Source organism: Calidris pugnax, unplaced genomic scaffold (genome assembly GCF_001431845.1).
Source record: "Calidris pugnax isolate Ruff unplaced genomic scaffold, ASM143184v1 scaffold56, whole genome shotgun sequence".
In the NCBI taxonomy this organism is placed as follows: domain Eukaryota; kingdom Metazoa; phylum Chordata; class Aves; order Charadriiformes; family Scolopacidae; genus Calidris; species Calidris pugnax.
In genome coordinates this window covers 12,860,908-12,885,785 of record NW_015090839.1, presented here as the reverse complement: position 1 = coordinate 12,885,785, position 24,878 = coordinate 12,860,908, and the positions used below count along the sequence as shown (strand labels likewise).

The 24,878-nt window shown below is 38.5% G+C and overlaps 1 protein-coding gene across 1 annotated transcript in view; it reads right to left on the bottom strand.

The window, feature by feature from the left end:
* Positions 1 to 3,422: 3,422 nt before the first annotated feature.
* Positions 3,423 to 24,878, bottom strand: part of LOC106888005 (chromosome unknown open reading frame, human C15orf41) — a 130,105-nt gene continuing 108,649 nt past the window's right edge. Inside the window, exons 11-12 of the mRNA XM_014941923.1 lie at positions 13,506 to 13,656; positions 3,423 to 4,151 (exon numbers count right to left, since the gene is read on the bottom strand). Of these exons, the coding sequence (XP_014797409.1) occupies positions 13,521 to 13,656 (136 nt within the window). The 3' untranslated portion in view covers positions 3,423 to 4,151; positions 13,506 to 13,520. The remainder of the gene's footprint in view (positions 4,152 to 13,505; positions 13,657 to 24,878) is intronic.

Genomic DNA, 24,878 nt, shown 5'->3' with positions numbered 1-24,878 from the left:
GGGATAAATTATTTCTAAGAGGCTTTTTTATACCTCTTATTTCTAAGAGGTATAAGGCCTTTTAGAGCTGAGATAAGCCTAAAACATTTAAGTTGCTAATTTCTGCTGTTAACAGTACTGAGTTTCATGGGGCAAATGAAAATACAAATGTGTGTGCTGAGATATTTTCAAAGTCCTTTTCAGATTCAGTGTATGGCAACCTCACTTTGCCTTGCTTTGGAGAAAATTTAGTCTGAGTGCAACAGAACAAAGGTACGCTGTAAATATTTTGGTTTGTGCAGTATGAGATTGCCTTTGAAAGTTACCTGGGAAACAAAAATGAACAAAACCACCCCAACTATAAACCCAAACAAATATTAAACCAAAACAGCAAAACATGGAAGTGTAGCAGCACAACTATACATGGGACTTAGAAACTGAGGTGCTGTCTGTTGTGTTTCACTACAGTGCAGTCTTTGGCTATAAACTGGATTTTAATGCCTCGGTTTACCTGTGTCAGAGGTGCAGAAAGAAAACTGGTGTTTTAAAAGTGTTGTTAGATTAGTTGTGTCAGAAGAGTAAGTCACCGACCCTTACACAGTACTAGCAGAACAACTGTTAATGTTCACTGGGACTTCTCAGCGAGGGATTTGTGTATCTGGAAGAATCCAAGTCCGTTTTGAAGTCAGAGGCAGGGATCTAATCTGAGTTTTTAGTTACTGCTGGACTATTTTTAGAACCGTGCTGGGCTGCTTTTGTTTGCTGTGATCCCTTCCTGCTTAGTTATCATCATAGTCCATCCGCTCCAGTGAACTTCAAATGTAAATACTTTCCCAAGTGCCTAACACAGGGAGAGGCAGACCTGGAGCACCCGCCGTCACTAACGCTGCAGGCCAGCGGCCCAGGGCAGGCGTCTCCACAAAGCCTCTTGCTGTGTACACATCTTCATCATGGATGCTGTTCTCTCTTACACCACTCTGCACAACTGAGCTGTCCCTGAGTCCCAGACCAGGTAAATAGATACTTTGCTTCACACAAAATGGTTTTGTACTTTAAGCTGTAACTTTGATGGAAGTTTTTAGAAGATTGTCCCAGGTGGAATTGCTGTTAGGGCCAAAGCCTGTCTCCCTGCACTGGTGACAGAGGCAGCTGAAGCAGGGCACCATACCAGAGCTGTGGAACATACCATGGATGCCTTCCTGATGGCACAGCCAGGAAAGCTTTCTGTATCCATAAAGCTTCAGTTGCATTCCTTAAGACTAAAGCTTTACCTCTCCAAGTAAAACAGTTTAGCATAAATTCACCATATAAACCCCAGCTCTCTCTCCCTAATTAATGTGGAACAAGAGGAAAACATTATCTGTAGTGGTGGGTTTTTTTTCTTTCTTTTTTTTTTTCCTCTTACCAGCATGCCTGCTGGGCTTTTTCTCTTACCACCTGATTAACCATAGTTACACCAGATCCTGTAAAGAGAAATATCATCTTGCAGTTCAGAGGTTTCTGAATTCATTTTGCCTGAACTATTTCTGTGACAGATCTGTTAATTTCACAAGCAGAAAACCCGTATCTAATAGTTCACTGTTGGTTCTGATAGTCCAATTCTTGGCTTCCCATGTTACACATGGTGCCAGCAGTACAAGCCCCCCTGGCCACCTTTGGTATTGACTGCATCTTTGTAACCCCATTATATGTGCAATCAACAACAGTCTTGGTTCTGGAGGTATCGTGAACAGACTTTCTGATGAAATTAGTAGGCCTCTGACTGTGTCTGTCTTGGCCTCCTAGTGTTCCTGGCATTTTTTTTTTCCTTCTTGAAGTACTTTAATTTTTTCCCTTCTTTCTTGCCTTTGCTATAATTGGGAAATTCAGAGCATTCACCACCTGCCAAAAAACTGCCAAGCACATTTAGAATCCCTCATTGGTACAGCTGGCATTTGGGGCACAAGCGAAGTAACCCATCAATGTATTGCTATTTCATTATAGCTGTAGTCGTTGGTAGGTTCAAGTATTTGTCTTAACCTCTATCTTACAAACTCTACGTGGTTAGTTCATTGTAAGGAAGAGTGAAATATGGAGATGGGTTGATAAAGAGCATTGCAGACAGTTGCATTTCCCTTCATTCCCTGGTTCAGATCAGCCAAACTTTAGCCCATGGAGATGCATCTTGTTTAGCTTTTCTGTGTTTAGAAACAGGAAGACTGGCTGGTCGGTGTCTCGCACGCAGCCCTGCATCAGCACTCATTCACTTATTTGAAAATGGTTCAGCTTTTTTGTGATCTGACAAGATTCATGTTTTGAGCTGGTTCAGTGACTCAAGACACATCTTTTAAAACACAAACAGAATAATGTTACAGTATATGTATATCAGCCAGTGAACAATCCTGGAACAAATCAGGTATTTCTCTGAAAGCTGTGGTGTTTCTTTTTCTTTTTTTTGACTGAATTCAAATAGTACTTTATGCTCCCTTTTCACTTAATGAAAAATGGCACACAGAGGTAATTTTATAAGCTCAAAGATACCTCTTATTTAATGACAAACCTGTGCACCTTCAGTGTGCTTACCTGCCATACAGCATACCTTGTGACACTCAGATACATCTAAAAACTGCCAATATTCTTGCGCTATCCATATCATGGTGTTTTTGGCAGAGGGTATATACAAAGAAGAGAAATCTATCAGCTGTTTTCCTTCTCCAAGCATTGACTTTTATATTGCATCACCAGAGCTTTAATAATTGTAAATCGGCAAACACATAAATGTTTTTTAAGTCGCAGAAGGAGTGCTGATTTACAGCCCAGGAGAAGACCTGGCTCCACAAGTTGAGCAGATACACTGAATGGGGAGTGTTTCTGACAAAGGTATTATTCCAGTCATGCGGGTGAATGGAACTTTCCAAAGTGAGAACAATGCAGAAAGGTTAAACAAACTAGACAATGAAACAATTATTTATAAATATCTTCACTTTTAGCACATTGGCAAGTGGAATGCATCTAGCTAAGTATACGAGTCTCACAAGCTGCCTCCCAATCTGGCCCCGCGGAGCTGAGAGAAAGCACCGCAGCGAGGAGGAGAGAGACAGCGAGAAATCGGAGTGAAACTGCAGACGACGGGAACGTGCTGTAAAGCTGCTCTCAGACTCTTAAGCCAGTGTGGCAAACTCCTTCTTCTGAGAAGGTCAGTACTAATTCTATCCATCATTCAGTGCTGCAGGGCCAGATGCTAAACCCAACTAAATCTATCGAAAGACAAGAGTTATAATTTGGTTCTTCTGCCACGGGACTGTCCAGGCTTGGATAAAACCTGGGATTTCATACTTATGATGGGTCCTTTCTTTTGTTTTCCTCCGCTCCTGATTCACATCAAATACGCCCCACCAAAGAATTCAGGAAAATACTTTTTGATATCTTTGAAGGAAATATGAGGCCAAGAAATCAGAAAATGCTTTGCTGTTTAGCTGTTAGTATTTATAAAACCAGGAAGCCATCACTTACAGACTTGCCATACAAGGGCTAAATAGACAGAGGAAGTCGTGTTTTAACATTGTTAGTGGATCTGTGGGAAGCCTTTGACTGGCCAACATATTTAAAAGCACAACTTGAGTACATTAGAGTTTTAAGGTGTCACTGTTGTAAATACGCAGGCTACTACGCCTCTAAGAACACTTTTCATTTTTTATCCTAAAGCCACATGGAAAGGGAATGGGGGAGATTTAACAAATTGAATTAGATGAAAGAAAACTGTGAAAACTGCATAAAGGAAAGAACAATGAAAAACCTCATTAGGGAAATTGGAAACAAATGAAAAAAAGCAAGTATCCCAGATACAACTAGCAGAATATGCTGGGAGAACAAAGTTGCTTTCAACTTAAAAGACAACGCAGAAGCAGCCTTGTTGCCCTCTCTGGCTAAGAGGACACCTGTGTACTGATCCAGCAAGGTGGGGCTTCTGGAGAGGGTCTTGCAAGCCAGGACTAGGCAAAGCCAAGGTGCCATCTCAGTCTCTGGTGACATTGATGTTTCCATTTGCTGTTCTTCAGGAGGCTGCAGGTTGCCTCTCTTCAGAAGCAGCCACTAAGCTACAAGAAGAACTTTGGCCGGTGTTGGCACATGGGAGAAGGAGCCTTGTGTTTCTCTTCATGAAGCAAACAGAGCTTTGGATCAGGTATGTGATTCTGAAAGAAGAAATGGACAGAAATAATCAGTGTAGTAGGGAAGCATGTAGAAAAGATAACAAGAAGCATTGTACAGCACAATTTTTTTAGGAAAATAGAATTAGCATCAAAGTGTGTTATTAAAAATTTTTTTGAGAAAAAAAGCCTATAGGGCACGTGCAAAGCAGTTTGATTGGTGAAAGAGCACTGGGAAACATAAAGCAATTCTATTCTCGTTGTTTAAGCACAAGAATTTATTTTTCTACTTGCTGCTCACTGTGCTGGCACTTGCCATCCTTGTGCCACAGCGTGTGCAGCTCCAAAATGGACATTCTGTGTCATTATTAGTAAAAGTCACTTGAATTTTTAAAGAGGATGTCCCAGAAAGTTGGGATGAGACTTTATCCCCTTCCCCACTTTGGAAAACTTAGCTTGTTAACAGGATGAGCTCAGCAGAAGACCAATAAGGCTGAATAAAACACAGTCCCTATGTAAGAATAAGAGGGTAAATGCTCAGCCACCAGCGTGATGCTGCTGACCACAGATGCCGGTAGATCACTGATCTAACCTAGCGATGCCGTGATGTAGGGTTTGATAAGAAAGAAACCAGAAGCAGACTCACAGCCCCTAGCACGTCTGGGGCAGAGACGAGGAAGTATGAAAAAACCCAACGGATTCTGCCTTCAGAGCCTGCCCGATGGAGCTCTTACAAACCTTCACTCTGTACAAGTAAGTTCTGCTCGAGTAACTAAAGAATGAAAGAAAAAGGTGTGCAGCATGTAAAATGGAAATGAGGAAACTGCAAATTACACACTAAAGGCTAGCTATAGCAAGTGATAACATATTTTCCCTCTAAATAGAGTCTTCAATGTTACTTTTCCAGCTACGAAGTATCTCATCTGGGACATAATTAAAACTCCTTATTGTTGCTTAAATGTTAGATACTGAATTTTCTTCTTTGTCTGTAGTTAGAATGACCTTTGAGTAAGTTATCTATCTCTGGTCAAGGAGCATAAAACAGTTACGCATAGCATTACTGGACAAGACTGTTTCAAGCTAAGTATAACATGGATTAGGTAAATTGAAGACAAGGTAAATCTAGGACACTTATTACCTCACATTCCTATGACACATTTGCTTCTCATGCCAGAAAATGTTGCTGAGTTTCCAGGGGTGTGGGTTGCTGGAGCACAAACAACTCGTACAATTCTTACTCTCTTCGGTTGCCTACTGCAAGCCTTACAGAAAGGTTGGGGTGAAATGAAAACACAGGAAAACTTGTGTTGACTGGAGCCTCCAGCTTTTTGGCAAGTCGGTGTGATCTCATCGGTACAGCTGAGTAATTGGGCTAGCGATAACAGAATTGTTAAAATAATCAAGCCAACTTTGAGAACTGAGAGTTTGGACTTTTGTGACAAATGTACACCTAAGCAAAAGAACCTGTTGCTGCTGCACGCTCCATTTAGCAGACTCTTCCCTACTACGTAGTTTGTTGAAGTAAATGTTTATTTCCCACACTGAGCTGTAAGCCACATCTCTGACTATGAAGACTGGTGTTAGGAGTTTTGTGAGTATATACTATGACAGATACATCCCATTAGTGACAGCTAACCATCAAACTCATCCATGTAGTAGACTTGAAACACTCTATGTTTTAACTTAATGACTTCAGTCCAATTACACATGTACAAAACTTTGTGAATCACACCAAGTATTTAAGGATTTCCAAAGGGTAAAATTAGAATTCAAACTAAACCTAACAGATCACAGAAGCAATTTGAAGTCAGCAAGTTAAAACTCTAAAAATGCGCTAGCAATTAGTCTGGTCAAGAAGGAAAATAATAATAGGATGAAAAAAATGGTGACTTAGGGATGGATCTGGATGTGGGCTTTATAGGGGGCTCCAGATTAAATAGAAGCCACCAACTTGTCACTGAGGGAATGCAGGGGTCTTGTATATAAGATACATAAATGTATATATTAAACCAGAAAAAAAATAACATAGACAAACCGGAAGAGACTAATGTAGAGTAACAAATGTGAGCATAAAGTTCAAAACTTTCAAAAAAAATGTTGGAAGAGTTCAGGTTGTTTAGTTGAGAAAACAATATTCGAATTTGGAAAAGGTCAGAAAAAGAAGGCAGTCATCAGACATTCTCCATATGCATTTCCAATTGGATGAGATTTAACATGTAGGTAAGACATTGGAAAATCTTTCTAACTCTGTAAGATGGATAGTGGAATGGATTCACATGATTTTTCTAAGCATCTCCATCATTGGAGTTTTTTAAGAATAGATTAGACGGACATTTAAACTGATCTGTATGGGCAGTCTTGCCTCAGAGGAAGGATGAAACTGTACGTCTTGAGACCCAACTGTGCCTACAGTTGTTTTTTTTTTTCCATTATATGTTGCCAGGCTATTTTTTCTAAATGTATTTCATCACTTTTATGTAATGCAATGCCAAACACATTAAAATGAGGCTCCTTAAAGTGTGTATGGCAACAAACTGATTAAACTAATTTTTGTTTTTCCACTCAGTATGGAGCTATCATGCTGAGACAGAATACAAAATGGAGTGTTCTGTGAATGCTCATTATGGGGAAAAAAAAATAAATTAATCCAATATTTCTATTTGTAATGGAAAATGTTTTCTGGTAACAAAGCTTGCATTTCAAAGTGCTTTCAGAAATGTTCTTAGTGCCCCTGAAGTACTTTGTGGGGTGAGAGCCCATCTGTGCAGCTTCACGCTGGAGATAGAAGCCCTGAAATGTCCAGTTTGAGTTCTAAAACCTGCTGGATCTCAGTAGGGCTGGGCCTGGCCTCCTCCAGGTACAGCTCATCCCTTCTTCTATGTCATGCTCACTCAGTGTCACTGTCACTCGTCAACTCGCTGAAATGTCTCCATGCTTTCAGCGACACTTAAAATGGGACACCACCCTACACGACAGGGGTAAGTGCAGAGTTATCGCCCTTTCCTGAAGACGTCTACCAACACACCTATAAAGAGCAAGCAAGCAGCAGGGACTTTTATAAGGGTAAGTGGCATTATTAATACAAAGAATAATTGTATATATTATACATATTTAGATATAAATTTGCATGTATTTATGTAAATAAGTATATAAAAATAAAACAATTGTATTCCTTTGATCTAGTCTCCTTTGTCATCTCTCCTTCGGACAGAGACCTGGGGAGTCTTTGTATGTGTTTGTACAGCACGTTGGACCAAAGAGGCATCGATCTTGGGAAGAACCTCTCATTAACAGTATCAAATAAATGATATAGCCCACGTTTGTATCTTAATGCTACAGTCAAACACTCTGGAAAACTGAATTTGTATAATGTTCATAACCTGTAGTTGTTGATATTTGTGCTTGCTTAAATATTTTCAAAAATAATTTTTTAATAGTTATTGTTTGACACAGTTCTGTAATTCTCTGACCATTTTACATGTCTGCTTTATGTTAACAATGCTTACTTGGGCCACACAGCAAAGAGTAGTTGCTGTGAGGATTAAGACTCCTCCATGTTCATATTTTTTTCATTCGGTAGATTCTCAGAGGTAAATACATTACAGTAAATCTGTCTGTTTACATACTGTCAGCTGGACATCAAGATCAATCTGTTAAATATATAAAGAAAAACAACCAAGGGTTTGCCTGATATTAGGTGGATTCACTTTCTATAAAAACTACTGCCCTTCAACACCACATTTTGTAGTATCACTGTTAGAAGCAACAGCAAAAAAGTATTTACACAATACAGGGAAAAAACTCCAAACCCCCTAATAATGAGAATAACCTTAGCCAAGGATATTTCTCTGAGAATTAATAACTAGCTGGGGTTAATGGTCACTGGCTTCACCTTAGGCCCTCAATTAATCCCTGAACCTCAATTGTTATTACTAATTGACTTAGTTTCATTTCGTTTTAACATTTCAAAGTGATCTTCCTAAAATCACACTGACAGAGTAACGTGGTCCCTGTAGATGTGCACTGACACGGCTTCAATATTGTTACTTGGTCTCCAAACCCTCCCATTGACATCTCACTTTGTTGTGACGCGGCGCTGCCACTTCTGTGGACGGGCGCAGACACAGAGATGGCTCAGGTCAGGAGAGACCCTCTCCAGGAGCCAGGGCAGGCCCACGTCCTACGAGGGCACACAGTGCCAGCTACAAGCCACTAAGCAGAATTACTGTTATCACTGTGAATGACTGTTACCATTGCGAACGCGATTTCCAAGTTTGTAAAGGGAAGAAAGTCAGATAAAATTTCACTCGAAATCTTGCTGCTTATCTTAAAAATCAGACAAAAGTCTTCTCACCGAGATCAGCTTAAAAACCTAGCCTGAAAAATGCACAAGGTAATGTATTTTAAAAAAAAAAGGCTTTTTGATATTACCATTTCATGCTTATTTGAGGCTGCAAATTATGCAAATCTCATGTGTTCCAATAACGGAATATCCATGCAAGTAGCTGAATACTTTAAGGTGCAACTCCACATCAAGAAATCCTTATAAAAATAGGGCATCAAAATGAAGTCTTGTTATTATGTGGAAAAGTTTTTGAAAAGTCTTTTGAAGCTCTTTGATCCAGCTTTGAAATAATTTTGGTAGATTACTATTGTACGAAACCCATAATTTATAGTAGCTGACCTAAGCTGCTCTTTGTATAACAGCCATATATGAAACAATAGCAGGAAAGTGAAAAACACAAGGGGAACTAAAACTTCTCTGTTTATTATTTAGCTCATAATTACATCTTCCTTATTTAATCTTTTGAATCCTGGCATGTTCTTAATAATACAGGTTCAAATAATATTTACTATACACAGGAGAGTTAGTTTTGAGTAACGCATTTAGACTATCCAAACTTTGTGTAACTTGTGACCTTTCCCTAACCTAAGCGAGGTCTATTTTATACAGATCGTCCTAGATAGACGGTTTCTCTATAAATGGCCAAGTTGCTGCCAAGCTCCCATTGTTAACTGGTTCATTTTTCAACAGGCACACTTTAGGTTCCTATCACACCACAGTAAAGAGCAAGCCCTTGAGGTTTCTTCTTTTGTCAACGTAATAAAACGGTTATTTCTGAATAACTTGCAAATCCACAACAAATGGCCCTTTGTGACTTAGAATAACACCACAGGAGGATTTGGTTTTGTTGTTGTTTTTGCAGGCAGTCTATTTTATCCCATAATATTAAATTAATATTTGAGCAGCATTTGTCTTAATGTATTTATAATCTCAGCCTCGAAATAACAAAAGCATGTTTCTAATAACTGTTATACTCACTCCGTATTCACTGTCTAGCTGCAGAAGATCCCTTCAGAAGCCACCTAAATAGTGAGACTACTTCAGCTGAAGTAAAAGGAAGAATCGAGTTCAATTCTGCATACCTTTTGTTGATCCTTGAGGAGTCGTAACCAACTCTGGTAAACAAGAACAACCTGTAGAATGTATGAGCTTTTGCCAGAACGGCCGTGGTTTGAAAATGGTGATAGCCATCTTTTCCCTTCAGAGCCAAGCAGATTTTGGCACAGGGGGAAAGCTAAACCTTTGACTCCCACAGACCTTCTCGCAGAAGTGCTGCACAAGCCAGGCATGAGCTTGCAGAAAGCAAGTGTCCTTAATGAGAGAGACTGCTGTAAGAGCTCGACTCCTAACACCGCTTACGCCTGCTCCCTAGTAGCGTGGATGGACTCTTCACTTAGTCCTTTGTACAACTCTACTCTCAATACCAAAAGCTGCTGTTTAAATTTAAGTAAGAGCAAAATTGCCTGATGTGGTGGTCAGCCCAAAGGCACGTAGAACTGGGAACAGCACTCTTCAGGTGTAGTACCAGAAACAGAAGCAGGCAGTAGAAAACATAGGACAGACTTTTCAAAGGGGAAACACAGGCAAAGGGGAGGATACTGAATAAGTAATTGCCAAATGGTTAAAAAAGATGGAAAATTAAAAGGGAAAGATTTTAGGGCAAATGGAAAAAGCCAAGGATAGTCTTCTGTAGTAGTCTAGGTGGTGGAGAAATCCAAAAGCAAATACCAAGAACGATTTTTTGAATGAGTGAATATAACAAAATAGGATGAAAAATTTTTCATAAACTATCAGTACTACTAACGTGATAAAATAGTAATGAGGTAAGCACAGTAAGGCATTTTGTCCTTTTTCTTCATCTTTAGATCAGAAGTTTTATTCCGCTTTGAGTTGGTTTTGGGAAAAGATTATTAAATCCTTACTAGTAATATGTTCACAAAATATAGGAATGGTAAAAAATATTTTCTTTTTCTACTAGCGTGTGACCCACCATTGTGCTACTCCTCCTATACAAGGAAGTTTTACTTCCCTGTTCAACACAATTACATCAATTCCTAAAGCTCAGAACAGGCCTTATTACAGTGCTTGTAAGAGCAGATGCTTGGCAAGTCTATATATGCCAGTGAGAACATCATTCAGTTTTATGCACACTTCTGTTTTCTAGCTTGGCATAATTCATTAGCACACTCTACAGAATACTCCATAAAACTGGATTTGGCTTTAATGCTAAGGTTCTAATGACTACAGCGTTGTTTAAGAAAACAAAACCAACAAACCACCCACAAACAGCAGTCTCTCCGCTTTAATATTAAAGTTGATGTTTACATCTGACAGAGAAAATACACAAATGGTGTTTTTTTGCAAGATAGAAGTAGGAATAACAAAGTAGTCTTAATTTCTTTCAATGTTTGCTTTCTGCATTTAAAATAGTGACAGCATAATTTTTGTGGTGGCAAAGCTTGTTTGATAGCCTGTAATGAAATTAGTACAGTATGTACACTTTTGTGGCTTATTTCATCCTCATCCTAATACAAATATTCTTAAAGGGGGCAATATATAAAGATGAGGTCAAAGCTTTGATTAAAGACAGCTGTACTGCTTTCCAACCTGTTATGTCACAGCATTAGGTAGAAGAATAAATAAACAAATACAAGCCTAACCTGATTTATCTGTGTGTCCCCACATAAATTTGTTTAATGCAAAAACAAATAAAGCAAAGCTTTGATGGAGGTTGAGCAGAATTTTCAACATCTGTGCAGATAAATTTAATTTATTCAAAAAGAAAAAGCAGCATTAGTGCATCATGTAAAAGCTGATTTAAATGATTTCATACAACAGAAAGCATATGCACTAGCTAAAACAAATTCAGTTTGCCCTTAAAACCCATTTCACTCAGACAACCATTACTTCTGAATTTTCAACTACAATAATGTTCAGTTATTTCTTCTTTTTTTATCCTCTTTTTGATTTTACACATTCCACTAACCCAAACCACAGTTAAAAGTCCCAGGGGAAGGAACACCCGAAATGCAGCTTCTGTATAGCATCAGGCAGGTACACTTCACAGATTGCTTCTGTGTATCTTTACGGGCAAATCCTTAAAGCTGGTCAGGTAAAATAAGCTAAGTGTAATACCTTAAATAGTTGAACGTAAATGAGTTACAGGTGTTTGAATATTTCTTAAAAAATAAATCTTGCCAGTATAACACATTCAAACCCAAGAAAATAATCTCTATGCAACAATAACTCACTGCAGTGGAGCTACACCAGCTTATTTTGGCAGCTAGGGACAGAGTGCTAGGAAGACTAAAGATATTTTTTTCCTGAAAATTAACATTTAGTCAAAATGATAAACTTCTTTCTGAAATGAACTAAAAAGTGTTAAAGCGAGAACTAAAAATTCAAAATAAAAATACTGTGTATGCATCTGAAAACTATAGCTGAAAAAAACCTATTTCGGATTAATACCCTTTCTTTTAACTCAATGCAAGGCTGTAAAAAGCCTGCATGTGATTTTTGAAATCATACAGGCGCATAAAGTATCACCTCAACTGAAAAAGATGATGAATATAGCCTGTAATGTTTTAAAGACTCTTTCCTTATGGAAGAGGTTATCAACTTGTGCTTTAGGGAGTCTGTTCTCACACCTTTAATTCCACAACAGAATCTGTACCTCTGCTTAACTTCTCTGAAAATCTGAACATAGTGAGCATACATGAAAAACTCCAACTTTTAAAAATATTTAGTCCTTTCCAGAATGCCAGTTAGCAAAGAAAAGAGTATTAAAGAGTGCCAAGCCAAATAAGCTGCTGTCATTAAGAAACCTCTAACTGAAAGCTCAAACCTAAGGCCCAACACTGCCCCTCTGAGCGGTGATGGGGATGGAAATAGAATGAGACTCAACTCCTCAAAACTTCAAGGAGGGCTAACACCCACCTCAATGGACCTCTGATCTCAGTGGTTCCAGTGATAGAAAAACAATGTCTTACAAAAATACAGAAGTATGCAGGAAACTTATGTCCATTCGTGTGCTTTATTTGTCTTGTGAAACTGATCCAGTATGAAGCATTGTTTTATCTTTTTCTCACTCCCCTACTTGAACATCAGAATGGTAATCTTCAGAAGTAACCCACATAGAGAGCTCCTGCACATTGTTCTTTCGGATGTCAGTATGCCAGAAAATTGCATGTTACAGTACCTACAGGGGTCAAGACCGATTCCTTCCTTAAAGTCAGTTAAGAGAAAAATTCCTAGGCATAGATTCCCCGAGGGGTGGGGAGGAAAAGACAAAACACAAGTTATTTTTGAGTCATTAAACTACTTATTTAAAAAACCACAAAACTAACCCCAAACTTCATAGGCTCATATACACAAAATAAATCCTTGCGTTTCACTTTCACCCCTCCCTGAAACTCCCCTAACTTAATTTTTTTAAAAAATTGTTAACTGGGGATTTCATTGTTGATTTTATCAATCAGCTAGTGACTTAACACATACCCAAATTATTCTCTCAAAATCTGGCTATTTACCATAACAGCCAGGAATTATATGATCCCATCTTACCACCTGGGCTTTATAAGCCTTGCTTTACATTGCTTTAAGTCCCAGAATAACAGTCTTAACCAATTTTCTGCATCGGTGTAGGTGATTCAGTCAGACCACTAGCACTGAATAAACTCGTGAGTGAAACCATAAAAAAGCCACCTATTTTTAAAGGCGACTCTGTAACAGGGATGAGAACTGAAAGTTGCACCTTTCAGCCTCCGCATTTTTGCCTTTGTTTAGAATGCTCGCAGAAGCCATCCGGAAGGAAGGAAGATTGTGAGTATCTAGAAAGTAGCTGTTTGACAGAGACAGAAATGCTGATAATGAGCGGGTTGTGTCTGTCTTTTTTGGCTGATCACAACAGAGGTCTGAAGCAAAACAGAAACTCTTGATATGTTTGTGTAAAGAGGCAGTAGCATAAGGGCAGGCAGCAGGAGTTCAGCTGAAGTTCAGGGCAGATGCTGCCATTAGTTTACACTGCAGGAAAGTAAAATTGCTTCCGGATTTACCTCTTCCTCCCAACATCAGTGCTGAGCCATGCTGTGTCGCAGAGTCACAATGTCAGTAGGAAAGCAGTCTTTTAGCAGGATACCACGTTCACGATGGCAGTCCAGCTCTTCAATAAATCCGTACCAGTAGATGACCAATCCAGGGCCAAATCTATCAAGCAAAAAGGAAAATGAATTTATGCGATTGAACTTCGCCACCGCTGCGATCCCAACACAAGTAAATCTGTTCATTTCACTGCAAAATCTGACCTCCACTTAATTTTCAAATTTTAATCAATGTGGAATTGATATATGTCATTAATACCTGATTCCCTGAATAAAAGTGCTGTTTAGAGCCTCAAACAATCTACCTCAGGGTTTTGCTTTTTCCTTTGAATACTCTGCACATATTAGTAAAAAAAAAAGACCTATGCCTTAAACATTAAGTAACATTTAGTAATTTTGTTACATACAGATGTCTCTCTTGCCATGCACTCTGATTTTGCAGATTTGAACATGTAGCCATTAAAAATCCAGGGGTTCATGCAAGTCTCAGTTCACACAAATTGTAATACCATGAGGATATCAGTGAATCCTTAAAATATAATCTCTACAATGAGCTATTATTTAGATAATTATTAAGGTAAAGCACAATTCAGAAAGAAACAGAAAGTTTCTGCTGTAACGTCTCCGAAATGCGCCTCAGGAATTCCTCAGATATTGCTAACTCTGACTGATCCCCACTAGGCAATCTCAGGAAGTAGCCCCATGGACTATTTTACCCATCAGGAAGTTCAGACCTTCAGGCTGGGTTCATAAAGAAGTAATCACTATCAATCACTGTGTACTGCGATATGTTTTGCACATCAGTTTCACGTTTTTCCTACTGAGAGCACTTAATTAAAGGGCAGCACTACTTTTGGTGTAGTGTTGCAGGAATTTTACAGTGAAATCATAAATTATGAATGTTGGGTTAGTAAAAGGATGTCTAAAAACAGAACTGCTTTCTGTAGTCTAACATTACAGCAGTCTGTACAACATGAGGCCAAAAAGCTTTTTCTTTCCTTGATTTATTATATGCTGTAGTGAACTTGCCAAAACCAACAGTGCAGGATGAGCTGTTAGATACCGTCTGTACAAGAAAAAGTTCAATAGAATGTCATGTAATGGTTTATATGCAGAGCTGTGCTCAGGACTCAACCAATATGGTAGCCAATTTTTGTTAATGTTTAATTATAATAAAAACGTGTTAAGGGGATGCATGGTAACCTAAATGTCCACTTAACAGACAATACAAGCACTCAAAACCGTGGGTAGTGCCAGACCGGCTTCATTAGGGTGGTTTCTTTCCAACAATGGAGGGAAAACTCTATTTGATGTGCTCATGTAATGGAACAAGCATCAAAGGCAGAAGAAACCCCTGTGGCTTCCTCCTGCAGTTTCAATTAGATGCGGTAGTCTTTTGCCCAAAACTGCTGCACAGCGCTATAACATTTCGGTTTATGGCTACTACCCTTCAACCTAAGCCACAGCTCAGTGGCAAAGTAAATTACCCCTCAGCAGAGCTGAGGAAACATCCGCAAATGTGCTTTTTGCAACTGAAAGGTGATATTTGAAAGTGGAAAGATAAAATTCTGACAAATCTAGCGATTTCCAACACGTTTAGCATTGAATGAAGCTCAGACTTAAAAAAGTGGCTCATAGGGAAGGGCGATGCTGCCTACCCCAATTCCTAAGTTCTCTCTGGCTGGCCAACTTCAGCCTCTAATGTCTCTCCATTTTCCTTTGCTTAAGTTCACGTCAGGCCAAGATGTGGAGGGCCTCACTGCACCCTGGAGGCCAGCTGGCCCAGCGGTAAGGAGGCTCAAGCGGCAAGGGAAAGGAAGGACCGATGCTCACTGCCTCCGGTGAGAGGCCGTGATTTGCTGATACAGGATGGTCCTTACTTTTGTTATTTCACAGACTGTGCATCTGTTCCCACATCAACCAAAGACAGAAGAGGTATAATTGGGTGGGGATGTGCTTATGTACTAACCAAAGTTATTTTAAAAGCAAAAATCCCCGGAAGATAGGGAGCAGACCTTGCATTCCTAATGGGCTATCTTATGCCAGGCAGAAGCTATGAAATGTACACAAGTACTTACTCACTACAAGTGCGTGTGCCAGGTAAAATCTTGATGCTAATGAGCAGCTGCTCAGCCCAAGTTTTGAAGGGCTCATTTTGCTCTGTGTGGCAGTCTGAATCCCCCATCCACCACAAAACACATGGGGGGCTGTGCTTAAGTAATTTGTTATTTTTTGAAATTGTAAGTTTTAATAAAATCAATATTTTGAGACTTCAAAAGGCTAATTCATGTCTTTCTAGCAAACCATCACAGCTCAAGCACTATATTTCAGGAATATTTTGTGCTAAAAAAATTACATTCAGAAATGCCCAATTTGATGATAAAATTTAATACAAGAACATCTGCACACTGTTAATTGCAGGAGCAAGTACATCTTTAGCATGAAAATATCCATCAATCCTGCTTTTGACTGTGTTATTATAGCAAAACTATCTGCCTTGTGCTGCCTAGGTTGCACTTTTTTCCACTATTTTGTGTCATTCCTCCTATTACACCTCTGTATCATGCAGCCCATATTTATGCTCACGTAAAAAACATACCATACTTTTGTTTAAAAACACTTAAGTACAGTACTTAAGACCAAAATTAACTTGCTGGCACATTAAGCATTTGCCACTGACTATCAGGAACTCCTGCTGCTAAGTGCTAATTTCTCTCTCATTAACGCCCAGAGTTGGCAAATCACAAACAATGCCACTGGTTAATTACTGCTGCCTTAATTTGAAAAGACACTTAACCTTTTTGTGTAAGGGGATGAGGTAGGGAAGTGTAACCTAGAAGTAAGAATTATGCTTTTTAATTTGACTCCTTCCAAAGTGCAGATATGACACCATGAAGAACAAACTCACTGCTGTGAATTCCAAATTAAACCCACAAATTTATTTCTGCATCAATCATAACATTTAACAAGTTAGTGACTAACCCTGGTTTACACAGGAGAATAAACTAAAATGATAGAATGCTCACTTAGTATTGCTAGGGAAAATGGGACTCATTTAGTAGCTCTGAGGAGGGGAAAAAACATTGAATGTACCAAATGGTTCTGAAACTATATAGACACGATATGCAATATAGGCCAGTTCATCCCATTTCATAAGAAAGACACACTGGAAAAAGTTCAAGCTTAAACCAAAAATCAATCTTAGAATGCAACAAACTATGGAGTCCTAGGAATTTTGTTCTTGCTCAGAAAAATTATATAAATTCCCAAAAATGTGCTTAACCTGTATGTTTCCTCCTCTGTTTTTACTTCTTACCCTGAAAAGCTCAGGTGTAAAGGAACGTGTCCAAAGGTTATAAGACTATAGTTTTACCTATTCCAGTGAAACTATTACTTTTAGAACTTTAATTTTATATGGAGTTTCTTTTTAAAGCTGAAAAGAATCCAAGCAACTAAGGTTTGGTTAATTCCATGCAATAAAATAGAATTAACAGGAAATATAGAGGCAGGCTTCCTTCAGAATGTAATAAACATAGCAAGTGAAAATCGTCCACATAGGTTGCACCAGTTTACTTAAAAATCAACCAATAAATATATAGTTATTGTTATATATACCCTGGTTTAGTCATTGTATGGTTTTGACATTAGAAGTTGTAACTACAAGGCAGCCAAAGCCAACCCAGCTGCACACACGGATTCACGGATTTATGGATTTAACAAAGTTGGAAGGGACCTCTAAAGCAGGATTGTCCAGAGCACATATTCCAGTTGTGGCCTCACCAGTGCAGAGTAGAGGGGGAGAATGACCGCCCTAGACCTGCTGGCCACACTTCTCTTTATGCAGCCCAGGATTCCATTGACCCTCTTGGCAACGAGGGCACATTGTTGGCTCATGGAGATCCTGCCATCCACCAGGACTCCCAGATCCTTTTCCTCAGTAGTACTTCCCAGAAGATCCACCCCTACCCTATACTGGTGCCTGCGGTTCTTCCTCCCTAGATGCAGGACCTTACATTAGTCCGTGTTGAACCTCATTAGGTTCTTCTCTGCCCAGCTCTCCAGCCTGTTCAAGTCCTGCTGGATGGCGGCACAGCCCTCTGGAGTGTCAGCCAGCCCTCCCAGTTTGGTATCATCAGCAAACTTGCTGAGGATACACTCTGTCCCCTCATCCAGGTCATTGATGAATAAGTTGAACAGGACTGGGCCGAGTATTGACTCCAGGGGGAGTCAATAAATTCGTATCTTCGTATAAGTAAAGGGATCATTTAAGAAAAAAAGGGAAAAAAACCCTAAGTAAAATGTGAACTTGCCCTCCAGTTGAACCAGTTTTGTGCTAGAAAAGAAAAAAAGACTTTTATTTATTTATCAAAGTGGCCTAGTAGGCTCACACATATTCTACTTCACTTCAAGAGAAACTACTTTCTAGTAATGCCTTCTCTTCTGGAATGTCTGTGTGGGGTCCATACTAGCTTCTAAGGATTTCCCTAGACATGTGGCTGTTGTGAGTGGATTTCTTCACCATCAAAAAGCCTTGCATGTGGTTTTATGAAAAACGCATTTTCAACACGCTGCTCGATACTGAGCAGAAATGTAAAACATCTTGCAATTGTTTTTAAATAAATGTTCACTTTATTTATTCTTAGTCTATTTGTTATAGATGGGTTGTATGCATCTCAGCATAATGTAAATAATTTTCATTCCAAGTGACTCAGAATGAAATGCTGGCATATGAATTATTATTTCTAATATGCATGTATTTAAGCATATATTTTATCAAACAGATTCAGTTGAATATTCACATTATAAGAAAGCCTAACAGTCTACCTGGTTGGTAATAATTTTAATTATGAAGGTTACATCTAAAGGTGTCTTTGAAGCACTGCAATCTGGTCACTTGCTTTTTAATGTCAGATCAACACTGCCAGCAAAAAAGCTGGCTTTTTTTTTTTTTTCATATCAAGCAAGTTAGAGTATTACCACTTCTACATCACTACTTATTTCCTGAGAAAAAGGAATTACAAAGACTCACAAAAAAATTATTACATTCTAAGTCAATTTAACGTAGTTCTTGAGAATCACATTTGTTAGTAAACTGATTTTACTTGTAGCACTAATAAACCCTGGAGATATTAACCCCTCCCTATAATATCTAATGAGTTTACTGCTTAAGGTTTCACAACTTTATTTGAGTGTACTTATAGAAGTTTCACTTATGCCAGTGGAGGGAATTTAGATATTTGCAGAGCTAGGCTAGTAGGCAACAACTTCAGACCACATTTTCAAGTAAGGTCAATTGGCATCAGTCAGCCAACTTCCTTACGTCTAGACCAGTTTATTACTGCTGATGACACAGCGTTATATATCTTGGCAAACATTAAATAGCCACTGGTCAGAAACTGACTTTGATTAGCAAGAAATTTTCCATTTAAACAGCTACCACAATCCTACTTCAGAATATTTTATAATAAGTATTTCTGCTACTGTTTATTTATATAGAGTTTTAAAATCAAACAAAGGTACTTGTGCATAAAGACAGTGCATTGAAAAACTCTGAATGCCATTTAAAGATAACTGTGGGGTTTTATTATCCCTGTCACTTTTTAAATCCTCCACACACTTTTGTGATCCAGTGTCACACTCACATTGATTTAAATAAAAAATGCCCTCAAGGCATCACACAGCACCTTATTTCTTTGACTTCACCAAATCCGGTTGAAAAAAAGAAAAAAATTTCTAATACTTAGTAAAATCAAGTAACTGAATGATACTTTTTGCTTTAAAAACCTGATATTTAACCTGTAACTCAGAAGGCCACAATATTTTCGGGCCCAACTCCCTTAAGCTACTTAATATTGTCTTCCTGCACAAAAATATATTTGCTTACAAATGTGGCTGAAGAAAATATTTAACAAGTACTGATCACACTTTTACAGACAATAGGACACTTATCCATGGCACTGGCAAGAGCTCTATCAAGCCTCACACAGAGAAGGTTAGCAGCACATTATGTCTCAAGGATCCAGGCATCCAGTTTATGCTGCTTAAGGTAAAATTAAGCAAGTAAAACCTAATCTGCTTTAAGCTTTGATGTTACCACAGTAGTTGGGAGAAGTCTTATTTTACTAAAGACAAGGAAAAAAAAACCAGTCTAATAATATTCTATGAGACTCCCATTTCTAAGGAGATTTTGACTCTAAAGTGGGAATTTCTTTTGGGCTGAGAAAGGTAGGCATTTCCAGGAATGCCAGATATTGAAGTTATATGCATTTGATGTGGAAGCTGGAGTTCTCAGGTGAAAAAAAAGGTGGATGGAAACTAGCATCAGGACTCTGTCTCTACAGTCACACCTCTCGTGGATATAAATCTTAATGAGTTTTTTTTTTTTTTAATAGTAGCTGTCTTTTTATCTCTGCAATGAGACTGCTAAGGCATCAATCAAATAGCAGCATTTCATCAGGCTTATAATATGATTTAATTGCTTTTGGCATTTGGAGAAATAAAAACAAATCAAGTGATATTTATGTGGATATAAGAGACCATTTAAATTATTTTAGAATTTTGCACAGCACACTTTAAAAATGCATATTAATAAAATGCACCGAAAACTGTGCAAGTCACTGTCATTAAAATATTATAAATACAATATAACTTTTAGCTGCATAATACATTTTTAATAAACAAACTGTCGAAACACATTATTCACTTACACTTATTCATTCAGATCTGAGTACTGTTCTCCAGGCAAATAAAGGATTTTTATAATCCTCAATGACAAGTTAGGGTTTTTTAAAATGTAGTTCTCATGGAAATTAACTTTTAAAAGCTATGATTAAATAACATTAAGGTTACACTGATTTACAAGGATCAAGGCTTTCTAAGCGAAGACTGATGCAGTGAGTGAGAAAGAAAACACATACTGGCTCAGGGCAGCTTGTCATTAAGACAAGAGAGCCTTTAGTGAACTTTGAATTTCTCAGGTTTTGTTGGTTCATCTCCTAACTTCTACTGAAACATATTATTTTGTCATTTATTAATAGCATTCTAGATGCTCATCTCTCAAAGTAGCTGTGTGCACTTAGGGTAAAACATTTTTTTCTCAGTCTCAGCACCTTCAAAAGCAGGTACATGCTTTGCATGCCAGACTGTAAGGCTTTTTGTTGTAAAGAGAGACTATAAGATGACCCTTACGCCAGCACTACAGAACTGGGCTGATGTACTGAAAATTAACATGGTACTCGCATAAACATTTTAAAAAAGTAATTGTTAATCCTTATACTGCTGGATTATTCCATGGAAATTATGGCTAAAGTTGTCTCTGGCTTTAGCGGAGATCATTTGGGTATACATTTTGGAAAACAACACATTTTAGATGCTTGGCAAGTTAGTTCCACTATCTGTCTAACATAAGCAATTGACAGTGTTCCAGGTACATCACTTGGCAATTTGTAGATAGGTCCAAGTTTCCCTGAAATACAAGGATGTTCTATTACTTAACCATCTCAATACAGGGCAAAGTGACTTCATGTTCCGTGGTTGATGGGCATAGCTAAGCAAAAGAAGCTCAACCAAAAATTCTCAATCTGAAATGCACGCTATGCAAAAGTTTCTTTGTCTTTTTCAGAAGTTTCATAAATTCCTTTCTGATGGAGAGTGTCTAGTATACTATATTAGCTGTTGCATCTACATATTTGTCTTTTATAATTCAAGGTGAGCACGTTGTTTTACTGTACCTCTACAAGTGCACTAATGTGTTCCTCTTCAAAGCAGCAACACCTTTCCACCCCGCAGCATGCAATTTGACAACTAGTTTACTAAAGCTATGCTACTTCTATTTAAGTCGTGCCACTTGTATTTACCAGTTAGGACACTGCAAGAATGTTGCTACCCTATGAAAAGGCAGGAAGAAAAGGTGGTTGGCTGCATTACGGAATTATTCCATATATTGCTGGAAGCAAAGCTTTCTGATTAAACCCAGGCAAAGAACAGTGCTTCCTGAGGTACTTGCTTGTTACTCAGTTTCCCCGAGAAAACCTTATGCCATCAGTTCAGTCTCCAGGGACTGTCGATGCAAGGGCACTATTGTTTGATTCTGCACATTTGGAGCTGTGGATCAGCGCTGAGAGGAATTACTGAGGTTACTTCAAACATTTTGTTAAACTCACAGCAATCCTCCCACTGGAATGCCTGGCTGCAAACCACCTCTTATCCCGGGTGACAGAAAACATGAGAAAAGCTTTTGAGTACAGTCAGATTGAGGTCCAGGCAGCCTTAAGTGCTGGTCAACTCATGTTGCCGTTAGGTGATTAATAGTTGTTTATTTTTAGGGCTGGAAGTAACAGGCCATGGTAAGGCCAGCGCAAGATGATATTGGAATAATCTGCGAGCACCTCACAGTTTGCAGCAACCCCTTCCTTCTGCACAGCTGTGTGTCTGGGGACAGAGCTTGCCAGAGTGACAGGATACGCCACAAGCGCAGTTAACAGAGGAGGCAGAACTGCTCTCACAGCAATTGATTTCTGTTTAGTAATTATTGCAAAATAGAACCAAACTAATCGGAAAAGTGTTCAGTGAATTTTGATAGCAAAAATGTTGATAAATAAATGCCCTGCACACTTGTGTGTTGAGCATTTGCTGAGTATAAATCTTGGAGCCAGCACTAAAGCTACCTCAAGACATTTTGAATGAATTATTAGACAATTCTGTATCTCCGAATACTTATACACAAATATACAATAAAACAAACAATGTAACAGATGAATTAAAAAATAGAGGACAGCTCATTTGTGCTTCCAACTTCCCAGATCAGAGAATTAGTCCGAGACTGGATAGTAAATCACACGGAGTATCTTCACACAATGTTGCTTAGCGGTTAACTGCCAAACACACTATTGTGCATAATTGACAGGCAGAAATATTTTATGTGTGATGCTGTACTTAAATTTACTGTGTCTCAAAGCGTAACTCACCTATCCATATTAAGCAGGGAACAGATGAAAAAGAAAGTACTATGTCTGCTGCCCCTTACTTGGCACCTGGTGCCCACCCTGAAGGAAACCAAACACCTCCTCCGACCTGGAATATTGTTGCTGCCTTTGGAATTTGCTGGCAAACTGTAACTGTGCCTGACATTCACTGTTTTCATTATTAATCTATCACTTAGGTCTAATGCTTGAGGCTCTTAAGCTTGTCTCCCAGTTGATACATATACCCAGTACCTGTACAGCTCAATTTGGCCCTGCCCCACTTCATATTTGAAAGTAACGTAATTTGTAGTTGTTATTCAGAAAAAAAGAGTGCACCCTGAGATATATGTGTCTTAAATAGCAACTTGTATGACCTGCAAAACAGCCAGTCTCTCAGATCACTACAAGAACATTTCACATGGTTTTAGGTGGAGACTGTTCTAGAGACTTTAGGAGGCCATCAAGGCAATTTGAAGGATTGTCACATTCATTATTAGATCAAATAAATGCATAACTGGGAATATGCAAAGAATCTACTTTCCTTTTCCACAAAGAAGAGCTTTTAGCCTTCTGTCTCCTTCACTTTATACACACACAAACTATTTGTATCTATCAGCCAAACAGAGCTCTACTGCATGCACCTTCTGAAAAAGTCATAACACTATTTTGATTTATTTACAAGTTATTTGCTCTTTCTTAGTATATATCAACACTGGAAACAATTTCATTTCAACTTTCTTTGCTTACTACGCAATGAACCTTTCTGGGCTCACTGCTAAGGTATGGCATTCTGATCAAAAGGAGGATACACAAATGTATATTTCCGTGTAAGGGAGCCTAGAAGGAGGGAGAGGAAGAATCAGATGAAAACGCTACACTTGTGAAGATTTAAAAGCAATAGCAGATTAGTCGAGATAGCCAGTGACATATTACAATACATGTCTGATGAGAACTGAGCCAGAAGTCTGCAACATGATAAAATCACATTAGTATGAATATTTTCTCTCATATGTTAAAAATAGTGGAAGACCAGTTGAACTCTGTATTCCTGTAGGTTGTATTTTTTTTTAAATCTTTGCCATGCAATTGCTAGATTGATCTTGTGTCAAGTCACTTACTCTATATATGGCATTTATATGTTAGCTGTTCCCAAAGATGGTATGAAGGTTATTATCCCAATAGCCACAAGGTCTCTGTGCTAAATATAGCAATAGCCTTTTAGACAAATTCAAAACAAACTGAGAGTGACTATAGTCTTTTTTTTCTTTCCAAAGGTCAGTATAATATACACACCTGTACTATTCAATTGGAAGACACCATAAAAAATGCTGTATTGCAAACAGGAGTCTAATGTCATCAGTGGGTAAGATATTAATAAAACCTATGCAAAATGATGCAATATTAACATTACATGTGAAACAATGATTTTTCTCAGGTTTGCTGGTTTAGGTGTCTGGTAACCATACTTGTTAAATATTTTTAACATTTTAATAAAAAACACACAAAGAAAAGGATCTATCAAGCATAAAACTTTTAGTATCAAATCATCTCTCTGCCTTAACTGTTTCTCTTACTCAGTTTATACAAGAACATTGTTGGCTGGCAGTCTTCTAAGGGCATCAAAGACAGCACCAGGAGTCTCTTTTTAAATGAAATAGAAAAAATATGAGTTATTGAACTGCTAGTCCTACTCAGCCCTTCTCCCTTTAAGACAAAAGCAAAACTAAAAGGAAAGAAAAGCAACACCAAGAAGAAAAATAACGAAATACAGCTGTTCCCTCCAAAGATAAATTAAGCTTGCAAGTAAGCAGCTTGGAACGTCACTATCAGCCCAACACCAACCAGTTTTACCAACCTTTCTGAGACTTGGCTAACTTCCACCTGAGCACAGTTACCTTCTTGTTTTTTGATTCTTACATTGCCTAAAAGCTCAAAGTAAGTCCGTTAAGTGGTAAGATTAGTATCTGTTGTGAGCAGCTCTCTTGCCCTCTCCCTTGTCAGCCAAAAACTGCAAGGAGTTTTTTGTTTCGTATTCACTTTGTAAAGTGCTTATTTTCTGGTGGTTTCTCCGATTGCAATGCCAAAACACACCATACATTCAAAATGCAACAAAGGACAGAGGTTAAAAACAGCTCCTGAATTCCATGGTGGCTGGACTCTTACAGGAACCTCCTGAGAAAGCTGTCTCTCACACAAAGCCACTTGTCACGAACAGCCATAATGCAGCTTAAGGAGAGGTGCTGACATAAGGCTTCCATCTGCTCCAACCTGAGCACAGATCACTGAATATGTTGAAGATGGGAGTGACACCTTCAACTCGAACTGAGTAATGGAAGCCCAATATAGACAGTAAAAGATACTTAAG